The 22,177-nt window shown below is 46.9% G+C and overlaps 1 protein-coding gene across 26 annotated transcripts in view; it reads left to right on the forward strand.

Annotated features, from left to right (window-relative positions):
- The window catches only part of PPFIBP2 (PPFIA binding protein 2), a 168,469-nt gene that overhangs the window by 136,205 nt on the left and 10,087 nt on the right, over nucleotides 1-22,177 (forward strand). For 10 of the 26 annotated variants that reach the window (XM_059931022.1, XM_059931029.1, XM_059931023.1 and 7 more), the window contains 9 exons: nucleotides 6,036-6,186; nucleotides 6,475-6,586; nucleotides 6,804-6,892; nucleotides 7,206-7,328; nucleotides 8,541-8,666; nucleotides 9,335-9,523; nucleotides 10,508-10,684; nucleotides 12,878-12,943; nucleotides 14,617-15,968. In XM_059931022.1, coding sequence (XP_059787005.1) covers nucleotides 6,036-6,186; nucleotides 6,475-6,586; nucleotides 6,804-6,892; nucleotides 7,206-7,328; nucleotides 8,541-8,666; nucleotides 9,335-9,523; nucleotides 10,508-10,684; nucleotides 12,878-12,943; nucleotides 14,617-14,736 — 1,153 coding nt within the window. In that variant the 3' untranslated portion in view covers nucleotides 14,737-15,968. The other 16 variants (XR_009504639.1, XR_009504646.1, XR_009504647.1 and 13 more) reach the window with 14 other exon arrangements.

A 22,177-nucleotide genomic window follows, 5' to 3' on the forward strand; every position in this document is an offset into this window, starting at 1 on the left:
GAGGTTATGTGAGCTCCTGCACATCTAACCCTGGTATCAGCTGTCTGCCATTCAAGGGTCACCTTCCCCCGGGAGACTGGGGAGAGAGCAGCACCTGCCTCTGGGGCGGTCCCCTCCTTCCACACAGACCTCTACAGAAGGGTGCTGGGGTGCCAGTCTGCCCTTATCCCTCGTGACACACTGTACCACACCTTCCTGAAGGGTTAACTGAGGGAGTTGTAAAGGGATCAAAATGGGAAGTTTTGCATGACTGTTCCCATCATGCCCTAATGAAAAAGCATAAGTAATGAAATTTTCCCAGAGATCGCCCTGGTGGACCCCCTCTAGTCACCAGCTTTACCCCCCTTCCTCAGATCTCCCTGCTCTGAGAAGAGTGCCTCCCTTCCGACTTGCCCAGGTGAATCTTTACTCCTGTGTCTTAGGGAAACCCTTTTCTGCACCCTCTGCTCCCATCAGATGATCCCCACAATACACTGTCTCCAGCGGAATATCTCCTAAAGTCTGAGTTACTCAGCCAAGGTCAGGCTTCTGGGGGCCTCCCTCAGGATTGGACTGTGACATTTTAAATCTAACCAAACAGTGAAAAGTAAGATTTAACCCTCTTAAATTTCATCCCCCTAAGATTGCCATACACCAGTGCCAAGTGCAGGTGATTACTGAGTAAGATGTGCACAACTCACATGTGCATTCTAGAAACCATACAGTCTGGATCCCAATGAAGGTGGAAGAACGTTTCCCTGGTGCAGCAGATTGTTCACAGACCTGCCCCCCGCCACAGAAGGGAGCACACACAGATGCACCCTGCTTCCCCACTCAGCCCCCCTCAGGTTCCTAGGCTTGGCCAGGCGCTCCCCTGTACACACCCGGACCTTTGGTGGGCATCCCCAGCTCCATTCTCCGGGTGCCTTACAGAGAAACCTGGTTCTGCTCCCCCAGGATCGTGGAGTGGTGTTCGCGCTTCTAGTCACAAAAAATGCTCAGTAAACGTTAGCTTTTAGAGGCTAGAGAATCTAAGCATATGGTCTGAGAAGGCAGAGACCCATTCAGAGACATTAGAAAATGAGCCAAAGGAAGCATATCCATAGAGTCCATGAAAAGAGAATTCTCCTCTACTTGGCAATCTTCTGACCTTAGACGTGAGTGTTTCTGATGGTTCTGAGATGAAAAAATAAAGCCACCAGAGCTTGAATGATGAATTTTTGTTCCACTTCTGGCTTTTCTTTAGGAATGATTCTTGAAGCGGGAATCACTGGTCAGGGTGTAAAACTTTTCTAAGACCCGCAGGTATTTTTCCTTAGGGCCCATCCACCGTCTTACAAGTCCCTTTGTTATGGCGCAACCAGTGTAGGGAACCTTCTCTGCCAAAGGCGAAACTGCAGTTCAGCCACAGGGTTGCTTTGTTTGGATGTCTTTGCGCTTTGTAAAGGGTAGCAATGGATGACAAGGAGAATGAGAATGAAGGCCTGATGAGACTGTATGTTTATCACCACTCTGCTTACGGTAACAAAAATGAGTTTGCTGGTGGGAAAGAAAGGCTTTTATTACTCTTAAACAGAAATGTGATATAATTATATGCTAATGTCCTCTGGTATTTATAGTTTGTAGATATTTAGGTATAGCCTTAAAAAAATTTTGTTACCAACATTCCTATAGGAAAAGTTAGTTGTTACTGAAAGTCTCCAGCCCCAATCCTTTTTTTTCCAGTGAAAGTTGTTTTTTAATATAACATTTGATAATGACATTTCATAGTAACTCTCTCAGGTTATCAGAAGAATAATTTTTTTTATTTTTTTCCCATTTTGCTGATTTACATTCCAGTCGGCACTGCTGTACAGTGAGTGCTTGTTGCACCTACAACCTTGTCAGCATTAAGTTATTGCAGCTTTTCTTTGTTTAAAGTTCTAGTTTTGTAGACCTCCAAAAATTACATTTTTATTGTTAATTTAGTTTACATGTTTGTTATCTTATTTCTTCTTTTGTGAACTGTGTGCATTTTTGCCCATTTTTATTTAGTTATTAATATCTTTTAGTTATTTAATATCTTTCTTATAGATTTCTATCTGTTCTCTATATATTAAGATACTAAGCTACATCTAAAAGTTGTAACAAATTATTTTTTAGGTTTGTTGCAGAATTTTACTTTGATATATGAAATTTTTAGGTTTGTGTATAATGAAGTTCATCAACTTTTCCTTTGCGATTTCTTTCATTATTTTGTTTTTAAATTTTTTGCTGATTGTTTAAAAAACTGGTTTTAAACTATGAGTTTAAAAAAGTGGTTTTTAAAAACTTTAAAAGTTATCTATTTGGGGATTTATTTTGGTGTGTGGTGAGAGGTTTTTTCCCCCCAAGAAAAAGCAGAGTGTAATGTTTAAGTCTTTAAAGCCACATGGCCGGATCCTATCCTTGTGTAGGGGTTTTCTGAGTTGGTCTACAGAATGTATTGCCGTTAGGGACTCTAGCTTATGAGGGGTCTCTGATCAGACTGCTTCCCTGCTTCAGGCCCCATTTTACTGCCTTTCTCCCATATTCACTGTCAGTGTCAGGTTTATCATGAATGTAAGGAAGCTTAAGCTTCAAGGTCAGTTACTTGCCTAGACCCCTTCCACAGTCCAGAGAGGGTCCAACCAATGTATTGACAAGGCCGTGTGTTTTGAAATTTTTTCATAAGTAAGATATTTTAAACAAACGGTTTTAAGACTGCTCTTTACTCCAACTTTCCCTTGGTCTACACTTTGCCTAATATCAGATGATGCTGGAATACCCATGGGCATTTTTGGGATCTGGCTATGGGGAAGTTGAGTTGGGGATCCCTTTAGTTTGGGTTTCGTAGGATTATGTTTATGTGGTTTGCAGTCACTTCATGTTTGGTTTACTTAGGTTTAGTTAATTAGCTGTCCTACTATAAAAATGGCTTCCAATGTGCCAGTGTGCCCAGCATTCTGATACAAAGATGCAAAGTCAGAGATCTTGTACCAAAATGAACTTGTCCTCTGGCATTTGGTTTTAGAAGTATGGGGTAGTGGAAAAAGAAAGAACATTTGAAACATGCAAAACCAGAAGCCAGTCTGTGGAAATTCTTTCCAATCATCAGATTTGCCAAATCCTCAGCAGGAGATTTGGTTCTCTCAGATGCTTAGTCAAAACAGAAGTCCTCTCTTTTCAGAAGTGCACTTACTAATGAAATATATACATACAATTATAAGTGTACCCTGTGTGCTCCGTCTACCATGGGAATGGCCTATTTGATAAATCTCACATCATTTTAACTGCAATTTGGAAGGATGTTTTGGAACATGTCAATAAAACAAGTGGTTTGGCTGTATATGAAAGGTACTTTCTCTGCCATCTCTAAATTACTTAATAGCATGTTCAGCTGTGGCCCTGGACAAGAGTATGGGAGACCCTGGCACTGACAGAACCCCAGGAGGGTAGGGAAGCTGGGTCTGCTACTGTGGGAGCAGCACAGGCTTAGGAGGGCAGAGGCCACTCACAAAGGGAGAAATGGGAAGACGATCGAGGGTAGAGGAGCATCAGAGCTCTAGGGTGTTTTGAAAAGCTCTACAGGACGGAGGCTTTCAAATTACAGTCTCAAAAACATTTATTTCCCCTCAGAACTAAAATATCCCTCTGATACATAGAATATTTGTTTCTTCCCAATTCCCAGAAACCAGAAAATAAATGAAATTGAAAACTAATAGAATATGAAATAAGTGATAAAATGAGCATTGAAATTGAGAAACTATTCTGATAATAAGAAAAAAAAAAATCCCAGATCAAACCAAAAGCAATAATTCACTAAGAGGAACAGATAAATTCCAAACAAAAATAGTAAATAGGTTCCTAGAGTGTTGTTCATATAAAGTGAATTATATGAACACATTGGCAAAAGATGAAAATTTCTTGCTGATTTTACATGATATACTGACATTGACCAAGATGATGTTGCCTAATATGCAACAGCCACGAGAACATTAAGTAAATGTTATCAATTCAAAGAATATTTAAGATTAGCACTAAAAAACTTGAACGCTATGGAATTTTACAGCTCGCATCTAAAAGACACTTGATAGAGGTTTTCCTAAATTTGATGATTCTAAAAATGTATTTGACAATACCATTTATAAATTGTGAAGCTAAAACTTAAAAAAACTATCAAAATAACAAAAAAATATTGGTCAGTCATGCTAGAAGAAAGACGGAAAGCTTCTCAGAGAAAATACAGCCCCACCCCATCCACTGATTCAAACAACTGCAGATCGGATTTCCACTGGTTGAATCTGTGGATGCGGAACCCACAAATACAGAGGGCTGAGTAAACTATGCCATTTTATATAAGGGACTTGAGCATCCCTGGATTTTGGAGTCTATGGGGATCCTGGAACTAATCCCTTGGCAGATACAGAGGGACAGCTATGTTATAGAGTTGTTGACATATGATGAAGCAAAGAATATGCACCCCAAACATGAAGGTAAAGTACTATAAAGGTATATCTAGGAGGTATATCTAATTAATAAAAATATTATTTTTCTGGATTTCATGATCTTTTTCAGTTTGATTAGATTTATAATTTTTTTGTGATTTGTTTTCTTATTCTAAATACTCATTTTGTTCCTAATTCCATATTCAAACTGTGTACTTTTCTTAGCGGGCCCCCCAAATTTTATAAGTTCCAGTTCTCACGAAACCTGGATCTGCACCTATTCATGATTCATTAAAACCCAGGCTCCAGGCTGAGTGAGCAGCACCTGCTCTAAGGTACACATCGTCTCCAGCGCATGTTCTAGAATGGTGCTTTATGGTCATCCTGACCCTTTAAGGAACACCCTCACTTTAAGAAATTGATGCCTCATCTAGGCATTAAAAAAACATTTTTAACCAGCATTTTAGGAATACTTTCTTGGAAGGAATCTTTTAGAATAGGTAGTCTTCTATAGTCCATGAATCCTCCTTTAAAAAATGACTATAAAGTTGCTTTGCCAACCTCCATGCCCCCCCGCCCCCAAGACTCAACTGGGATTTTGAGTGTACCATTACCTTTACACTTTAAATGAAAAATTGATGTCTTTAAGAACTGATGGCTTTGTAATACCCAGGCTTCCTGTCTAGGAACGTGATCTAGCTCTTCATTTATTCATGTATTTTTTTTTATGCTGCTCAGTTGCGTGTCATAGTTACCACCTCCCCCCATCCCCACATAGTTACACAGGACCCACACATTCCTTATAAAGACAGCTCCTAGACATTTTATAATTTTGGTTGCTGTGAGTGCATTATTTGAACAAAAATGTTAGTATCTGTGCATTGATGGTATATAGAAAATTATTGATTTGTGTATGTCATAAATATTAGGAGTGTGTATTTTATAACTAGCCACCTTACTGAGTTCTCTTGGGTTTTCTAGGTGGGCAATCATATCATTTGAAAAGAATGGCTTTCTTTTATTTCTACCTTTCTAATAGCTATATTTTTTATTTTTGTCTCTTATATTTGCTGCAACTCTCAGACTAGTGTTACTAATGTGATAAAAAAAATACTGTCTTTTATTAACTTTACTGTGAATGCCCCTAGTGTTTCATTAGTAAATAAGGCATTAACTGTTGTTGATTGGAGAAAGGTTTTTTGTGTTTTTTTTTTTTAATGTTAGATACCCTTTTCCTAGTTTTCTAAGCATTTTCCTGAAAACGATATTAAGCCCTGTGTAAAACATGATTCAGGTGTGGATCTTTATCCAAACGGGGCTGCGACTCTGGGCTTTGGCTCGCGTGCATGTGCACATGTGAGCACAGCTTCCTGAGGAGCATATAACTGCCCCAAGCTCCCAGCAGCTGCAGACTTGAGATTCAGACCAGGGGTTATCCCGGGAAACTCTAGCGTCTACCCCCAATGAGTGCATTGTAGTGGGATTTTGTTCAACTGGATCCCATGATGGGGGTTTCTGTTTAAACCTAGTCCCTTTTTGTGAGGCGCTATTATGTTCAGCTGGAGCCCAGGCTCTCCTGATAACTGGGTCATGCTGTTTCCTGCTTCCCAGTGATGCCAACGCCCCCTTCGCCCAGTGGAGCACAGAGCGTGTGTGTGCATGGCTGGAGGACTTTGGCCTGGCTCAGTACGTGATCTTTGCCAGGCAGTGGGTGACTTCTGGCCACACTTTACTGACAGCTACCCCTCAGGACATGGAAAAGGTAAGGGCTGAGCCCTGGGCTATAGGAGGCTCCCATTTCTCCCCAAACCAGCACATGGGGAAGTGAGGCCCCCCCCCCCATTCCTCCACTGCCCACCCATGCCCACACACAGGAGAGTGGACAAAGGAGGGCGAGATTCTCTGTGTCACTTCAGGTTGACCCCAGGGCGCCGGGCAGAGGTCCACTTGCATGCTCCACCAGGTGGAGTATCCCCACCGAGACACAGCATCCTCTGAGAGCCAGGCTGCCCGCCGAGATTTCACATCTGTCTTCATCTTTCACTTTCAGGAGCTGGGAATTAAGCACCCTCTTCATAGGAAAAAGCTGGTTTTAGCAGTGAAAGCCATCAACACCAAGCAGGAGGAGAAGTCTGCACTACTAGACCACATTTGGGTGACACGTAAGGACAGGCATACGTGTGTTATGTTTCTGGCAGCTCCCTGGGAATGTGTGCCTCAAAGACAGCTGTGTCCTTGGGACAGGCAGACGGATTACTAAACTTTAGGGGAAATACAGCTGGAACTCAAAATGATAATTTGCTGCTGCCTTTTCTTTTCTTCTTTTTTTGGCATCCACAGTCTCCCATTTTCACAAATTTCACTTCCCCGTTTCTGTAGGTTGGCTTGATGATATTGGCTTACCCCAGTACAAAGACCAGTTTCATGAATCCAGAGTCGACGGGCGAATGCTGCAGTACCTAACTGTGGTGAGGATCCTTCCTCCAGTGTTTCACTTGTCCCTGTGAACACCCAGCTCAACTCAGGTGTCCCCATGGCGGTATTTAAACTTGATTCCACACCTCCCTCATATCCTTCAGATCTAAAACTGTGTCGTTTGTCACATAAGAGGTCCCAATTAGCAGAGTATGAACCATTGCGCCAAGGAAAGCTGTTGCCGTGTCCACATGCATTCCTGACGTGTAGTAGACCACTTGTCTGTGTATGGTCTGGGAAGGAGCCTCGGGGGGTGTTTGTCACTTTGGAAGCTCTGATTCATCAACCAAAACTTTACTTTTCCAGAATGATCTACTTTTCCTAAAAGTCACCAGCCAACTACATCATCTCAGCATCAAATGTGCCATTCACGTGCTGCATGTCAACAAGTTCAACCCTCACTGCCTGCACCGGCGGCCAGCTAATGAGGTGAGGGCAGGACACTATACCTGTCCAGGTAGCCCTGAGCTGGGACACCTGTAAGATCGGGTGTGAGAAAACCAGAATGACATAGTCATAAAGTGGCTGCATTTTGGACCACGGTGCTGCGGATTCTTCCTTTTACTAGGGCTTCATGGTGCCCCAACACGCCTGTGGCCTGAACTCTGTGTCCCACAGCAGCTACTAGCCCTCCAACTCCCCCCCCCCTCCTTTTGGGAGACATATGCTATGGGCTGGAGGGCAGTAGCATCAAGTCTTTCAAAGCCATCATAATGATTAAAGGAGATGAGGAAATGGAGCAAAGGAGAGGGAAGGGCAAGACCAAATGGAAAGACGGTGTCGAAGCAGGCAGAGGAGAGAATAAGAGGATCCCATAAGGAACCAGACATTTCAGAATAGATCCCCCTACTCGTTGGTAGAAAATTAACTGACCTCCAGCCCCAGGCGCACAGGGAATCCACGATCAGGTTTTGCTAGAGAAGAAATCGTGGAGGTAAACACAGCAACCCAAATCCTGGAGAATTCCCTGATAATGTTCCAGGAACCTCGGAGTTCTGGGTGGGCCCCAAAGCTACAGAATTGTCAGTCACGCCCCGTCTCCCATGTTCATGGGAGCTAAGACTAACCCTGCTGTAAGAGTAACTCAGCTTTCCGGGGGATTAAAAATTCGTATCTCTACTCTCCGTACCCTCTCTTCTCCCTGTTGCACAAACACATTTTGAACCTTCTATATGGTAGGCATAGTGCTGGGCATTTTGAAGACCCAGGTGCCACTTGAGGGTACTTAGGTATAAGTATCATAACATGTGTTCTCCCAAAACATTGGGCCATGCCAGTGAGATCTTGATTCTATAGAACACTCAGCGTGTAACTGATAGTCCTCTTTAAAGTTGTGTTGAATCACTGAATGAATAACCCCATGCTTTCATGTGTTAGTCCCAAAGTAACCAGAGTCAGGGAGTAACGGGATTCTGGAATCAGATATCTCAGTGTAGAAGAGCATGCAAGTTCAGTGAGAGCTTTATTTCTTGGAAACTGGGAGGGCTCTCAGGCAGCTGGCCTGGAGGCCTGGGTCCGTAGGCGTAAGGATTGTCTTCGGCAAGGCATTCGGGGCCGGCTTACTCACAGGGAGTGGTTCCACAGAGGACCCTGGTAGGACCTGTAGGCCTAACTTCTGCACTCTCCTTCTCCCTCTTACAGAGTAACCTTTCTCCTTCAGAAGTTGTGCAGTGGTCCAACCACAGGGTGATGGAATGGTTGCGGTCCGTGGACCTGGCGGAATATGCGCCCAACCTTCGTGGGAGTGGCGTCCATGGAGGTCTCATTGTGAGTGGCTCTTTGGGCTGGTCCACCTGCCTCGGTGACACCTGGGGTATTCAGACACTGATGTCTTAAGGGCTAGACAGGCATCCCAGTAAGAAATGTTGATACTTCATCTGAACCCCTTGCATAAATTGAAGTCTCAAAGTAGAATTTGATCATTTGTGGCTGAGAATTACTAGATTTCATGCAAACAAGATGGCTTCTGGAAAGACTTCCCAAGCCACAGACCCAGAGGAGTCCGGGAAAAAGGGGCTGCGTGAGAACTGCCTGTTAACCAGGAAGCTCCACCTGCTGCTGGAGGGACATAGGGCTTGGGAGGGAGGGGGGGAGGCCACCAAAATGTACCCTCCTGCTTGTCATGATACGATCTGCATCAGCACTCATCTGTCAAGTGGCAAAGCCAGCAGGGAAAGGAGGAAGGGGTGGCTCAGATGTCCTCCAGAGTAGACCCTGGGAGACAGCCTTATCTAAGAGGGCACAGCTCTCTGCTGGTCGGTCACAGAGCCGGGCCCCGTGCCAGGGAGACAGAGGGGAGGGGGACACAGGACAAGTGGATGAGCGTCAGCCCCTGCCCTGGGGCCGCCCGGGCTCCTGGGGGCCTGTTTCTCAGTGTCATCACCTAGAGCCACCGGTGGTCGCCACTGGGTGGCTTGTCTGTGGTTTCTTCTTAGATCCTGGAGCCACGCTTCACTGGGGACACCCTGGCCATGCTTCTCAATATCCCACCACAAAAGACACTCCTCAGACGCCATCTGACCACCAAATTCAATGCCTTGATTGGCCCTGAGGCTGAGCAGGAGAAGCGAGAGAAAATGACTTCACCTGCTTACACGCCACTGACCACCACAGCCAAAGTCCGGGTGAGTTGCCAGGCCCTTTCTGGGGTGGCCACAGGGGCCTGCCTTCTGGCCCTTGAGTTGTGTAGCAGCTGACCCAGCGCCTGGAGCCAAACCCAAGTGGGCTGCCTGGACAAGGAGGCTCTCTTGGCTTCTGCCTTGGTTTCTACCTTCGGTCTGATTTTCTGTTACTCTTTGTTAGCCCATTTCCCGGCCACTCTTGAGTCCAAGGGTGTGCAGGTTTCTTTACACAGAAATGACATACAGGCAGCATCGGGTCCTCTCTTCCAATGCTGCCTTGACTCGCTGTGCAAAGCAGACAAGTTCCCGAATGTGGGTTCCCTTTGGTCAGACCCATCTGCATTCCACATGCCATGTGGGGTCCTGGTCTAAGCTGTCTTGCCAACGTAAGGAGTGTCCCTGTGGGTAGCCAGCCGTGGTCACCTTGTGCTGTGGAGGTGGCCAGCACACAGCCATCCAGAGGTCCCGAGGTCATCCAAGCACCAGCGCCGCTCACTGGGGCTCTGAATCCCACAAAGCCCATTCCACCTGCCTGAGCTGTCCTGCCAACTCAGGACAAAGCTGGAGCAGGGAGGAAGGGCCACCTAGGGCTGTCCGTGTGGCTTCCCAAGGTGCTGTGAACAGAAGGCAGGGAGTGCTCCACGTGTGACGCCAAGTCCTCTGAGCTCAGCCTCTGTACAGACTGCGGCACCCTCTGGGAATCCCCAGTCCCCCCGGGGAATGTGAACGTCACTAGTGGGACAGCAGGGCAAGAGTTTCAGGCACGGAGTCTTGGAGGAGCAGCTCTGCTTGCTCACGATGATTTATCTGTTGGCTTCTCCCCAGAAGGGCAATTGCTTACAGGGGCTCTATTTTGTTATGAGTTTTTCTAGAAGCAGTTTGCCTTATTCCTTTCCTCGTCGGCCTGTTCTAAAATGTATTGTCAGTAGTAGCTGCACACTAGCTTGATAATCTCTTTCTCATAATCTTGCATCTGCTGTGTTTTAGCCAAGGAAACTGGGATTTTCACATTTTGGAAACATAAGAAAAAAGAAGTTCGATGAATCGACAGACTACATTTGCCCAATGGAGCCCAGCAACAGTGTCGGTGACAGTCACAGGGTCTGTATTGGCTACCAGGGCCTCAGCCCCCTCGATGCCCCTGAACTGGATGGGCTGGACCAGGTGGGACAGATTAGCTGATGCCTTTGTCACCTGTACTGTCTGTGCGTCCTGAGAGCTCACAGTAACTCCGTGTGTGTCACCATGTAACTGCACCTCACCCCCTGTGTATGTGCATGACTTGCAGAGAACATTCCAGCCATTGTGTACCCGTGGGCCAGTCTTTCTCCAAATCCTGAGGGTGGCCGGGTATGGAGCTGCATCTTTGCTAAGGGGCCAGCCTTGGGGACTCAGGAGGAAAGACACTTAAAGATGCTTGTACGTTTTCAGTAAGTCTGAATGTCTACCTTCAGCACCAGTGGCAATACCTGAGCTTGGACACAGGTCCAGAGACCACGGACAATCCCGAGAGGCTCAGCTCTCAGGCCCCTCGGCTGTGCCCCCGTTGAGGGCAATCCCAAGTGCCTTAGGCCTGTGACCACAGTTTTGGCTGAGGCTGAAGGGACAGCAGCAGGAACTTCTGCCCCAGTGACAATGGAACTGTTGTGCCTTCCTTCAGAGGCAGTCGCTTCCTTCTGGTAATAAAACCCATATTTATGTAGAAAGCAAACTGCACAGCATATCTTTAATCTTGTCCAGGGAAGTGAGTTGGGCGCATCTAGAGATGGAGTGCTGCTCATCGTGCAGTTCGAGAGCCAACGCCGCTCACCGCTGAGCTGGGTCAGGATTTGTGGGTGTCCTGGGTGAGGGGGCTGGAGCAAGGAGGGACCCCCATCCTTTGGAGGTCTGTGGCCTTGCTTCAGGCTCCACTGCCCGGTGTGAAGCTGAGAGGCACTTTGTGTCTCACATCCTGACTGGAGGTCACATCTGTCGTGCAGACCCCGAAGTTGGTTTCCATTCCAGCGGGATGGGCCACCTAGTGAAGGGGGGGGTGGGGAGACCAGGCGGCCTTGCTGGAAAGGCCCTCTGTTCTTTCACGTGTTGTGCCAGCTCTGCTGTGACTGACCGTGCTGGGCCTGTAACCCCGTGGGGGCTGCTCTGTGTTGGCGGAGCTGCAACAGACCTGTCCTCCTGATTTAGAGGCTGACTAACTGGTAATGGGTCTTCCAGACTGGCCTGGCCTGGCCAAGGACAGGGGGAGGGACACACCTGCCAGTCTGGGCTCCTGCTCGTGAGATCCCAGTTAGTCCCAGCGCAGCTTTTGGCTCTGCTGGGTTCCCGGGCCTCGTCTGCAGAAGCACGACGGCAGCATCATAACTGTCTGGTGGATGGGGCAGGGCCTCATGACCCCAGTCTGAACACTCTGATTCTGTCCCAGATGGAGGCGATGTGAAGATTTGCTGCTTAAACTACCAGCAGTCTCAGGCCATGGCCTCCCAGCCTCCCCTGAAGTCCAGCCAGCAAGAGATAAGGGCACAGGCTTGCCAGCTGGCAAGGCTGCTGTTTGATCCCAGGGCCGGGACCACTGAATGACAGGTGCTCCCCGGGGCTGATACCTGGGCACTGCAGTTTCAAGCCACAGTCAGGGCGGGCTTTGTCCCTTGTTTCTTATCGTGTCCTGGTGGGAGAATCTCCGCATGTGCCTGCTTTCAAACCCTGCATGGAATTGTTATGTCACTAGTTCTCTGTGCAGCCTCAAGCAAGGCCTGTATCACTTTGTGGGCCCCAGTTTTCCCACCTATAAAATGATTATGCTCAATGCCCTCAAAGGGCAAATCTACAATGTCCAAATAGGTTTAGGGAAGAAGGAGCGGGCCAGCACTTGCCTGAGAAGGAGAGGAGGGAGGTTCCTAGGAGTGAGGACGCCCTGGCAGCTCCCTAAGGATGCCTAGCTATGCCTATACTGGGACATCAGTGTCTGGGGTCCTGCTGCTGCCGGAAATTTTCAGTGTGTTCAGCATCCTGAAGGCCTTCATCCCTGCCACTCTCTGCTCCTGGAAATAGCTGGAGCACTGTACCTGTGCTAAAGGGCTGCTCTGACAGGGCCCGTCTGTGCCCTGCTCCTGTGTCCCCTTAGTGCTGGCGCCGGGGTGGGGACGAAGGAGAGTGTGTGTGTGATGGTGTGGGACACTGGAGGCTCTGCCTTTCCCCAGGGACGGAAGCAGCATATGCTCCACCCGTCACTCCTCAGGGCCTGGCCCACTCCTTGCCCGCTCGCCTGGGGAGCACGCCTGAGCAGGCTAGGACTTGCATGCCACCTCTGCGAACCACGAGCTCAGTCCACATGTGCTGACCAGGCTGCTGCCCATTTTACAGATGGCACCTTCGGAAGGCACCCTGACGCAGATAGGGCTCCTCTCCCAAGACATTCACCGCCTCACGGTAGGACTCTGACCCTCTCTCCACAGTAGGACAGGCGCTGGGGAGGCCCCGGGAGCTTGGGGTGGTGCTGGGGCAGCCCCCATGCCTACTCCAGAGCCTGTGGCAGCAGGGCCTCTGCTGGCAGAGAGCAGATGGGGCTGGGGCTGGGGCCTGAACCAGGCAAGACGGAAAGCAGCCCAGAGGCCTTCTCTGTTGGCCTGCTGCCAGCCTTGAGCTGAAACCAGCTAAGGTGTGCTAGGTCTCAGGCCCTCTTCCCAGGCCCAAGGCTGGTGAGGAAACCAAGATGCTCAGCAGCTCTGGGTCACCTGCCTCGTCAGCCCAAAGCCCAGGCCTCGCCCCTGGCTTGGTGGCCACTGCTCTGCCCTCTGCATCCGTGAGACACATATTTCCTATCACGCCTCTGGCTTCATGGACACCACAGGCACGTGAGCACATCCTGGCATGTCCAGTGGGGACAAGCCATACCATATGAAGCAGCTTGGACCAGGGCAGAGGAGCCACTCTGGAGGGAGGCTGACCTCGTCCCTGTCTGGGACCTCGGGCAAGTCACTGTCTCTCCGGACCCTGGCTTCCCTAATATCCTCCTTGCAAGGCCGCTAGGCAGCCCGGAGCTGGCAGTAAAAGGCCAGTCACAAAAAAGATTTACGTTGTTGAGGCCCTGTGCCTTGCAGGGCCTCACAGTTCCTAGACGGCCCCAGCACTGAGCCCAGCGGCCAGAGCATCCAGCCCGTTGAGGCCTTTGCTGATTTACTGAGGCAGGTAATGAAGGCTGTATCCAAGGGCAAGACGGTCAAGGAGGTGGGCGCGGGGGGGGGGGGTCTCCCCGAATCCAAACAAGATCACTGTTTTCAATTTGTTTTTTTCTTGGCTCACACACTGAAATGAATCTACCCAGCCTTGCCCTTATCACTTCTATAGGCCTTTGGTGGCCTTGAAATAGCAACTTTACTTCTAAAGGTAGGAGCAATTTATTGTTGATAGTGTTGTCTATTCTGACCCAACACGTGGGGTCCCTGGGACACCATGAACTTACAGGGTGCTGGAGTCAGGGCCACACCCAGTGCCCTGCTGCTTCCCACATCGTGGCCGCAGGGCAGCCTTGACCAAAACGCTGTTGAACAGTGCCTTCGGCTGTGTCCTTTCAGACTATGCTCAGCCAGGACCAGCTGCTGACCGACTCCCGCCTGGCCGCTCCCAACTCTGAGGACTGGTGATGACTGTCTTATCGCTGGCAGCCCGGAGAGGCACGTGTGAGGGCCTGAGTCTGCTTCGATGGGGAGCTGGCCCATGGCCACCCGCAGAGCCCAGGCTGGGCTACAGGACATCTCTAACATGGGTGCTGATGGGACAAAGCGGGGCTGTGGAACAGATGTCCAGGAGGTGGCCCACATGTTTTCAACTGTGCTGTGCTCTTCATTGTGCTTTTATACCTTTTGTACTTTTATACGTGGACTGTAGACCACTTTTGTGGGGAGGGTGATGAGATGCCAGCACAGACTCAATGACTCACGCCATCCCTGGTGACAGCTGGGGGTTCTTAAACCAAAGGGGAAGGGCTGTGAGTCATAAAAGCTTTGCTGGAAAAATAATTCTGAATGTTCTGAGCAAAGTGGTAGGAAGCCCCCTCCTGGCCTGCTTCCATACAGAAACACGTATTGTATTTCCTTTCCCAGGAATCTGGCTGGAGTGACAGCAGGGAAGGAGTAATGGACTCCCTTCCCGCTGCCCTCAAGCTACCCTTGTCTGCAATGGTGTCTCAGGTTCTCAGGGCTGCGGGGCCTCCCAGCATCTGAGCAGAGGCGTCTTCGAAGCCTTTCCCTTCTCAGCCTCAGAGGCAACTGTCTGATCAAACAGCACCTCGCTCTCCCCGCCACCCCGAGGAAGGCCCTCAGGCACCCAAATCAACATTTCCACCGCAACACATCTCAGGTATGCCCTACCTCAGGGAGAGGTACCGGCCACACAACTCCCTCCCAACCAGCCTTCCCCCTTAGCTATGGCCCTTCGTCCTCCCTGCGGCGGCTCTAGCTCTGGCCTCATCTCTCGTCTAATTTCCATGGTGGGTCTCCTACTTGGTCCCTCACCCTTCCTTTCCAGTCAGTCCCCTCCAGGTGTTCGCCACCCCATCCCCAGAGGGACCTTCCCAAAGCACTGTTTCATCCTGTTACCTGCTAAGAACTCAGTTCCACAACTACCACAGATTAGCGTTCAAAAGCCTGAGCACCCAAGACCCTTTTGAATCTTCAGCATTCCACGCTCTAGCCTGTGCTCCTGCCTTTCCCTCACCGTGGAATGTATTTTTCTCCTAGTCCCTGTCACAAAGCTGAATCCTGCCTGCTGAGGTCCACAACAGCCCCAGCCTCTTTCAGGAAGCCTTCACTGGTGTTTGTTAGGGTTGGAGGTCTCTGTCCCACGGTGCTGACCTTGAGCCCGAGCACTTCCTGGCTCACCTTGAAGTAATGTGTCATCTTTCTCCCCTTCCACACCTATCCTCAACACAAACTCACTGAGCACCTGCTATGGATGGGTTCCCGTACAGACAGGAGTTAAGACCCAATCCTAGCCCTCTGATGGCCCAGGAGATCCATGATGCTAAGTTCTCCATCTGCTCATTCCCTCGTATGTGCAGGTTGAGTACCTTCCCTTCTGGGCTAAGGAGCACTGGGGCTACGGGCGTGAATGTCAAGGTCCTTGCCTGAGGGTGTGGATGGTCCAGTGTGGGAGAACAGATCTGTTTCAGACAAGAGTGTACTGAACGTTACAGATGCTCCAATAGAAGTGCCTACAGCCCCAAAGAGCAAATTGTCATTTTTAATGGAGGGCTGGGGACAGGGACTGAAAAGCCTCCAAGGAGAGGTGCTACTTGAATTTTGAAAGATGAATCAGGTTCCTCAAGTATGCCAGAGGGGAAAGCCACTCCAGGCAGACGGACCTGAAACAACCCAGCACATCCAAGGAAGTACCCGAAGTCAGTATGATGAGAGCAGAATTTCTTGACCTCTGCACTGCTGTCATTTGGCGTTGGGTAAGTCATTGTGCTGGGGGGCTGTCCTGTGTGCTCTTGGATGTTTAGCAGCATCCTTGGCCTCTCCCTCTAGATGCCAACAGCACCCCCTCTAGTTGGGACAACCAAAAATGTCTCCCGACTTCTGCTGAGGGACAAAATCACCTCTAGCTAAGAACCAGTGGGCCAGAGAATGGGGTCAGAGTGGGAGGCCCAAGGAAGGAAGAATCTGGTGAGGTCAGCTGGAGCCAGATCAAGAAAGGCTTTGTAAGCCAGGCTCCTAGAATTTATCTTGGAGACACAGGGTGTCCGGATACGGACTAGTGAAAGGAGTGAGAGGTTTAAAGCAGGGGACAAGCACGGTTGTGATTTGTGTTTAAGAAAAACATCTGAGGGTAGGACCTTAGATGTGCAGTGCCCAGCATTGTGTCTTTCTCTGAGTAGGGAACTCACTAAGGATGAGCTCAACAGGTGGACAGACGAAGGCTAAGCTGCTGCCGCCTCCCCCCACCCCCACTGGCCATCTGAGAGACGTCCTGTGTTAGGCCACCCCATGGGCACTACACAGCTGTACTTCACAGAATTCTCTCAAGCCATGTTCCCCTCTCTCCTGTATCCCTTTGCCCCACCCTCCAACGCACATACACGTGTGTAAGAAACCCAGTGACACCAAGTTCAAGCAATGCTGCTACTATGCCAGTTTTTGCAAAAAGGGAACAACTTGGAGTTAAGCTCAGGTTTGAAGCCCAGCCCTGCCACCTACTGGCTGAATGACCTGGGGACAATAATTTCATCTCTAAGCCTCAGTTTCTACATCTGTAACTTGGAGAACAAAATCCCCACAGAATTTCTGGCTTGTTATCAGAATTATACAAAATCAAGAGCAGGGGGGAGAGCAGCCAAGATGGCAGAGTAAAAAGACCCAGAGCTCCTCTCCTTGGGAGCACACCAAAATCACAACTATCTGCAGAAAAACCATCAATGAAAAAGACTGGAACCTACCAGAAAGGATCTTCTACAGCTAAAGACATAAGGAACCACAACAAAACAGGTAGGAAGGGTGGGCTTGCAACATAATCAACTCCCATTTACACCCCCCCACCCCTGCTGGGGTGGACAACCCACAAACTGGAGAATAATTATATTAGAGATTCTCCCACAGGAGCAAGAGCTCTGAGCCCCACATCAGGCTACCAAGCCTGGGGGTCCAGCACTAGGAAGATGAGCCCCACCAGAGCAATTGTTTTTGAAGGCCAGTGGGGCTTAATTGCAGGAGCCCCATAGGAAACAGAGACTCCACTCAAAGGGCACATGCCAAATCTCACATGCACAGGGACACACAGCAAAAGTAATTTGATAAGAGCTTGGGCCAGACCTACCTGGTGGTCTAGAAGGGTCTCCTGGGAGGCAGGGGGCGGGGGCAGTTCATGCTGGGGACAGAGACACTGGTGGCAGCCATACTGGGGAGCATTCAGGAGAGTGAACATGGTTGATGTTGGCAGCTGACATCTTGGCTCATTAGCTCCAAGACAAGCCCCACCCAACAGCCTACCGGTGACAATGCCTGGGATGCCTCAGGCCAAACAACTCACTAGGTGGGGACACAGCCTCACCCATCAGCAGACAGGCTGCCTACAGACTAAAGAGCCCACAGCTGCCTCTGGGCTCACTGCTAGACACAGTCCTGCTCACCAGAGGGCCAAGACCCAGCTCCCCTCACCAGTGGACAGGCACTGACCCCTCCTACCAGGAAGCCTCCACAAACCTCTAGACCAGCCTCAACCACCAGGCGGCAGACACCTGAAGCAAGAAACCTGATTCCCCAACACAGGCCAGACCCTACCCTTGGACCAGCTGGGCCCTGGCCCTGCCCACTAGCAGACCAACCTTGAGGACACACAGGACCCCATATTCAACTGTGTCAGGAACTGGTGCCCCTTCCACAGATGAGCTCTGGGGTCCCTGGGTGCTGCAGCTAGAGACCCCAGGAAACAGCTCTGCCTGCCAGTATCTGGCACTAACCCCAGGATCTGGCTTCACCTGCTAGTGGTGGGCAGCAGCCCCAGAGTCTTTGGGACTCTGACTCCACCCACCAGTGAGCCACTGCTAGCCCCAGGGGCCCCTAGGATTTCACAACCAACCAGACTAGGGCTCAACCAAGCCTCCCAGACTGCCTACATGGTCAGTCTGCCACAACAGAAGGACCCACACAGCTCTCTTAGGGGGAACCCTAGAGCATATGGCTTGGGTGACAAGAGGGATGTGCACTGATAGGATGCATAAGATGCCTCCTCCAGGGGCCACTTCTCCAAGGTTGAGAAACATAACTAACTTACCACATCCATAGCAACATAGACACAATGAGGCAGTAGAGGAAATCACCACTGCTGAACAGAAAAAAAAAATGAAAAGAGGATAGTTTAAGTAGACCTCTGGGACAACATCAACTGCACTAATATTTGCATAATAGGGGTCCCAAAAGGAGAAGAGATAATAGCTGAAAAACCTCCCTAACCTGGGAAAGGAAACAGTCACCCAAGTCCAGGAAGTGCAGAGTCCCATACAGGATTAACCCAAAGAGAAACACACCAAGACACGAATCAAAATGACAAAAATTAAAGCTAAAGAGAGAATACTAAAACAGCAAGGGAAAAGCAACAAATAACATATGAAGGAACACCCATAAAACTATCGGCTAATTTTCAGCAGAAACTCTGCAGGTCAGAAGGGAGTGACAAGATATAGTTAAAGTGTTGAAAGGGAAAAACACAACCAAGAATACCCACCAAGGCTCTCATTCAGATTTGAAGGAGAAATCGAAAACTTTATAGGCAAGCAAAGCTAAAAGAATTCAGCACCACCAAACTAGCTTTACAACAAATGTTAAAGGAACTTCTCTAGGGAAAAAAAGGCCATTACAGGAAACATGAAAATCATGGAATGAAACAGCTCACCGGTAAAGGCAAACATACAGTAAAGGTAGGAAATCAGTCACACACAAAGCTAGCAGGGAGGTTAAGAAACAAAAGTGGTAAAACCATCTGTATCCACAATAAGCAATTAAGGGATAAACAAAATAATTAGATGTAAAATATGATATCAAAAAGTAATTGTGAGGGTGGGGAGAGTACAATTGCAGCATATCTAAAATGCATTTGAAAGATCAGCAACTTAAAACAATTATATATAGATAGACTGCTATACAAAAACCTCAAGGTAACTGCAAACCAAAAATCTATAACAGAAATACAAAATAGAAAAATCCAAACATAATACTAAAGATAGTCATCAAGGGGAAAAAAGACCTACAAAAATAAGTCCAAAACAATTAACAAAATGGCAATAACATATCAATAATTACCTTAAATGTAAATAGATTAAATTCTCCAACCAAAAGACACAGAGTGACTGAATGGACACAAAAACAAGATCCACACATTTGCTGCCTACAAGAGGCTCATTTCAGATCTAGAGACACATACAGGCTGAAAGGGAGTGGAGGGAAAAAGGTATTCCATGCAAATGGAAATCAAAAGAAGCCTGGAGTAGCAGTATTTAGATCAGCCAAAATAGACTTTAAAGACTGTTAAAAGAGACAAAGAAGGACACTACGTAATGATCAAGAGATCAATCCAAGAAGCAGATATAACAATTCTAAGTATATATGCACCCAACATAGGAGCACCTCAATATATAAAGCAAATGCTAACAAACATAAAAGGAGAAATTGATAGTAACAATAATAGTGGACTTCAACACCCCACTTACATCAATGGACAGGTCATCCAGACAGAAAATAAGGAAACACAGGCCTTAAATAACACATTAGACCAAATGGACTTAATTTATATTTATAGAGCATTCCACCCGAAAGCAGCAGAATACACATTCTTTTCAAATGCACATGGAACATTCTCCAGGATAGATCACATGCTGTGCCACAAAACAAATCTCAGTAAATCTAAGAAAATTAAAATCATATCAAGCATCTTTTCCAACCACAAGGCTATGAGACTAGAAATCAACTACAAGAAAAAAAACTAAACAAACACGTGGAGGTTGTTACTAAACAACCAATGGATCAATGAAGAAATCAGAATACCTGGAGACAAATGAAAACAACATTCCAAAACCTGTGGGATGCAGCAAAAGCAGTGCTAAGAGGGAAGTTTATAGTGATAAAAGCTTACCTCAGGAAACAAGAAAAAAATCTCAGATAAACAACCTAACATTACACCTAAAGCAATCAGAGAAGAAACAAAATCCAAAGTTAGCAGAAGGAAAGAAATCATAAAGATCAGAGCAGAAATAGAGACAAAACAATAGCAAAGATCAATGAAGTTAAAAGCTTGTTCTTTGAGAAGATAAATTGATAAACCTTTAGCCAGACTCATCAAGAAAAAAAGGGAGAGGACTCAAATCCATAAAATTAGATATGAAAAAGAAGTTACAACTGGCACCACAGAAATACAAAGGATCATAAGAGATTACTCTGAGCAATTATGTGCCAATAAAATGGACAAGCTAGAAGAAACGGACAAAGTCTTAGAAAGGTACAAAGACTGAACCAGGAAGAAACAGAAAATATGAACAGGCCGATTACCAGTACTGAAATAGAATCAGTAATTTTAAAACTCCCAAGAAACAAAAGTCCAGGACCAGATGGCTTCACAGGTGAATTCTATCAAACACTTAGAGAAGAGATAACACCAATCCTTCTGAAACTATTCTCCAAGAAATTGGAGAAAAAGGAACACTTCTGAACTCATTCTATGAGGCCACCGTCACCCTGATACAAAAACCAGACAAAAATATCACAAAAAAAATTACAAACCAATATTGCTGATGAACATAGATGCAAAAATCCTCAACAAAATACTAGCAAACCTACTCCAACAATACATTAAAAGGATTGTATACCATAATCAAGGGGATTTATCTGAGGGCTGCAAGGATTTTTCAATATCCACAAATCAATCATTGTGATATACCACATTCACAAATTGAAGAATAAAAACCATATAATCATCTCAACAGATATAGAAAAAGCTTTTGATAAAATTCAACATCAATTTATGATAAAAATTCTCCAGAAAGTGAGCATAGAGGATACATTCCTCAACATAATAAAGGCCGTATATGACAAACTCACAGCTAACATCATACTCAACAGTGAAAAGCTAAAAGCATTCCCTCTAAGATCAGGAACAAGACCAGGATGTCCACTCTCACCTCTTTTACTCAACATAGTTTTGGAAGTCCCAGCCACAGCAATCAGAGAAGATAAGGAAATAAAAGGAATCCAAATTGGAAAGGAAGAAGTAAAACCATTACTGTTTGCAGATGACATGATACTATACATAGAAAATACTAAAGGCACCACCAGAAAACTACTAGAAGTCATCAATGAATTCAGTAAAGTTGCAGGATACGAAATTAATACACAGAAATCTGTTGCATTTCTATACATTAACAATGAAATATCAGAAAGAGAAATTAAGGAAATAATCCCATTCACCATTGCAACAAAATGAGTAAAATAACCAGGAGTAAGCCCAGCTAAGGAAGCAAAAGACCTGTACTGTGAAAACTGATAGGAGGCTGATGAGAGAAATTGAGGAAGACACAGATGGAAAGACATACCATGTTTTTGGACTGGAAGAATCAGTATTGTTTAAATGACCATACTACCTAAGGCAATCTACAGATTCAGAGCAATCCCTATCAGATTACTGATGGCATTTTTCATAGAACTAGAACAAAAATTTTTAAATTCATACGGAAACACAAAAGAACCTGAACAGCCAAAACAATCTTGAAAAAGAAGAATGCAGCTGGAGGAATCAGGCTCCTTGACTTCAGACCATAATACAAAGCTACAGTAATCAAAACAGTTTGATACTGGCAAAAAAAATGATACATAGATCAATGGAACAGGATAGAAAGCCCACAAATAAACCCACATGCTTATGGTCAATTAATCTACGACAAAGGAGGCAAGAATAGACAAGAAAAGACAGTCTCTTCAATAAATGGTGCTGGGAAAACTGGACACTGACATGTAAAAGAATGAAATTAGAATATTCTCTAACACTATATACAAAAATAAACTCAAAACGGATTAAAGACCTAAATGTAAGGCCAGATACTATAAAACTCCTAGAGGAAAACATAGGCAGGACAGTCTTTGACATAGATCGCAACAATACTTTTTTGGATCCATCTCCTAG

Source organism: Balaenoptera ricei, chromosome 8 (genome assembly GCF_028023285.1).
Source record: "Balaenoptera ricei isolate mBalRic1 chromosome 8, mBalRic1.hap2, whole genome shotgun sequence".
NCBI classification, from domain to species: Eukaryota; Metazoa; Chordata; class Mammalia; order Artiodactyla; family Balaenopteridae; genus Balaenoptera; species Balaenoptera ricei.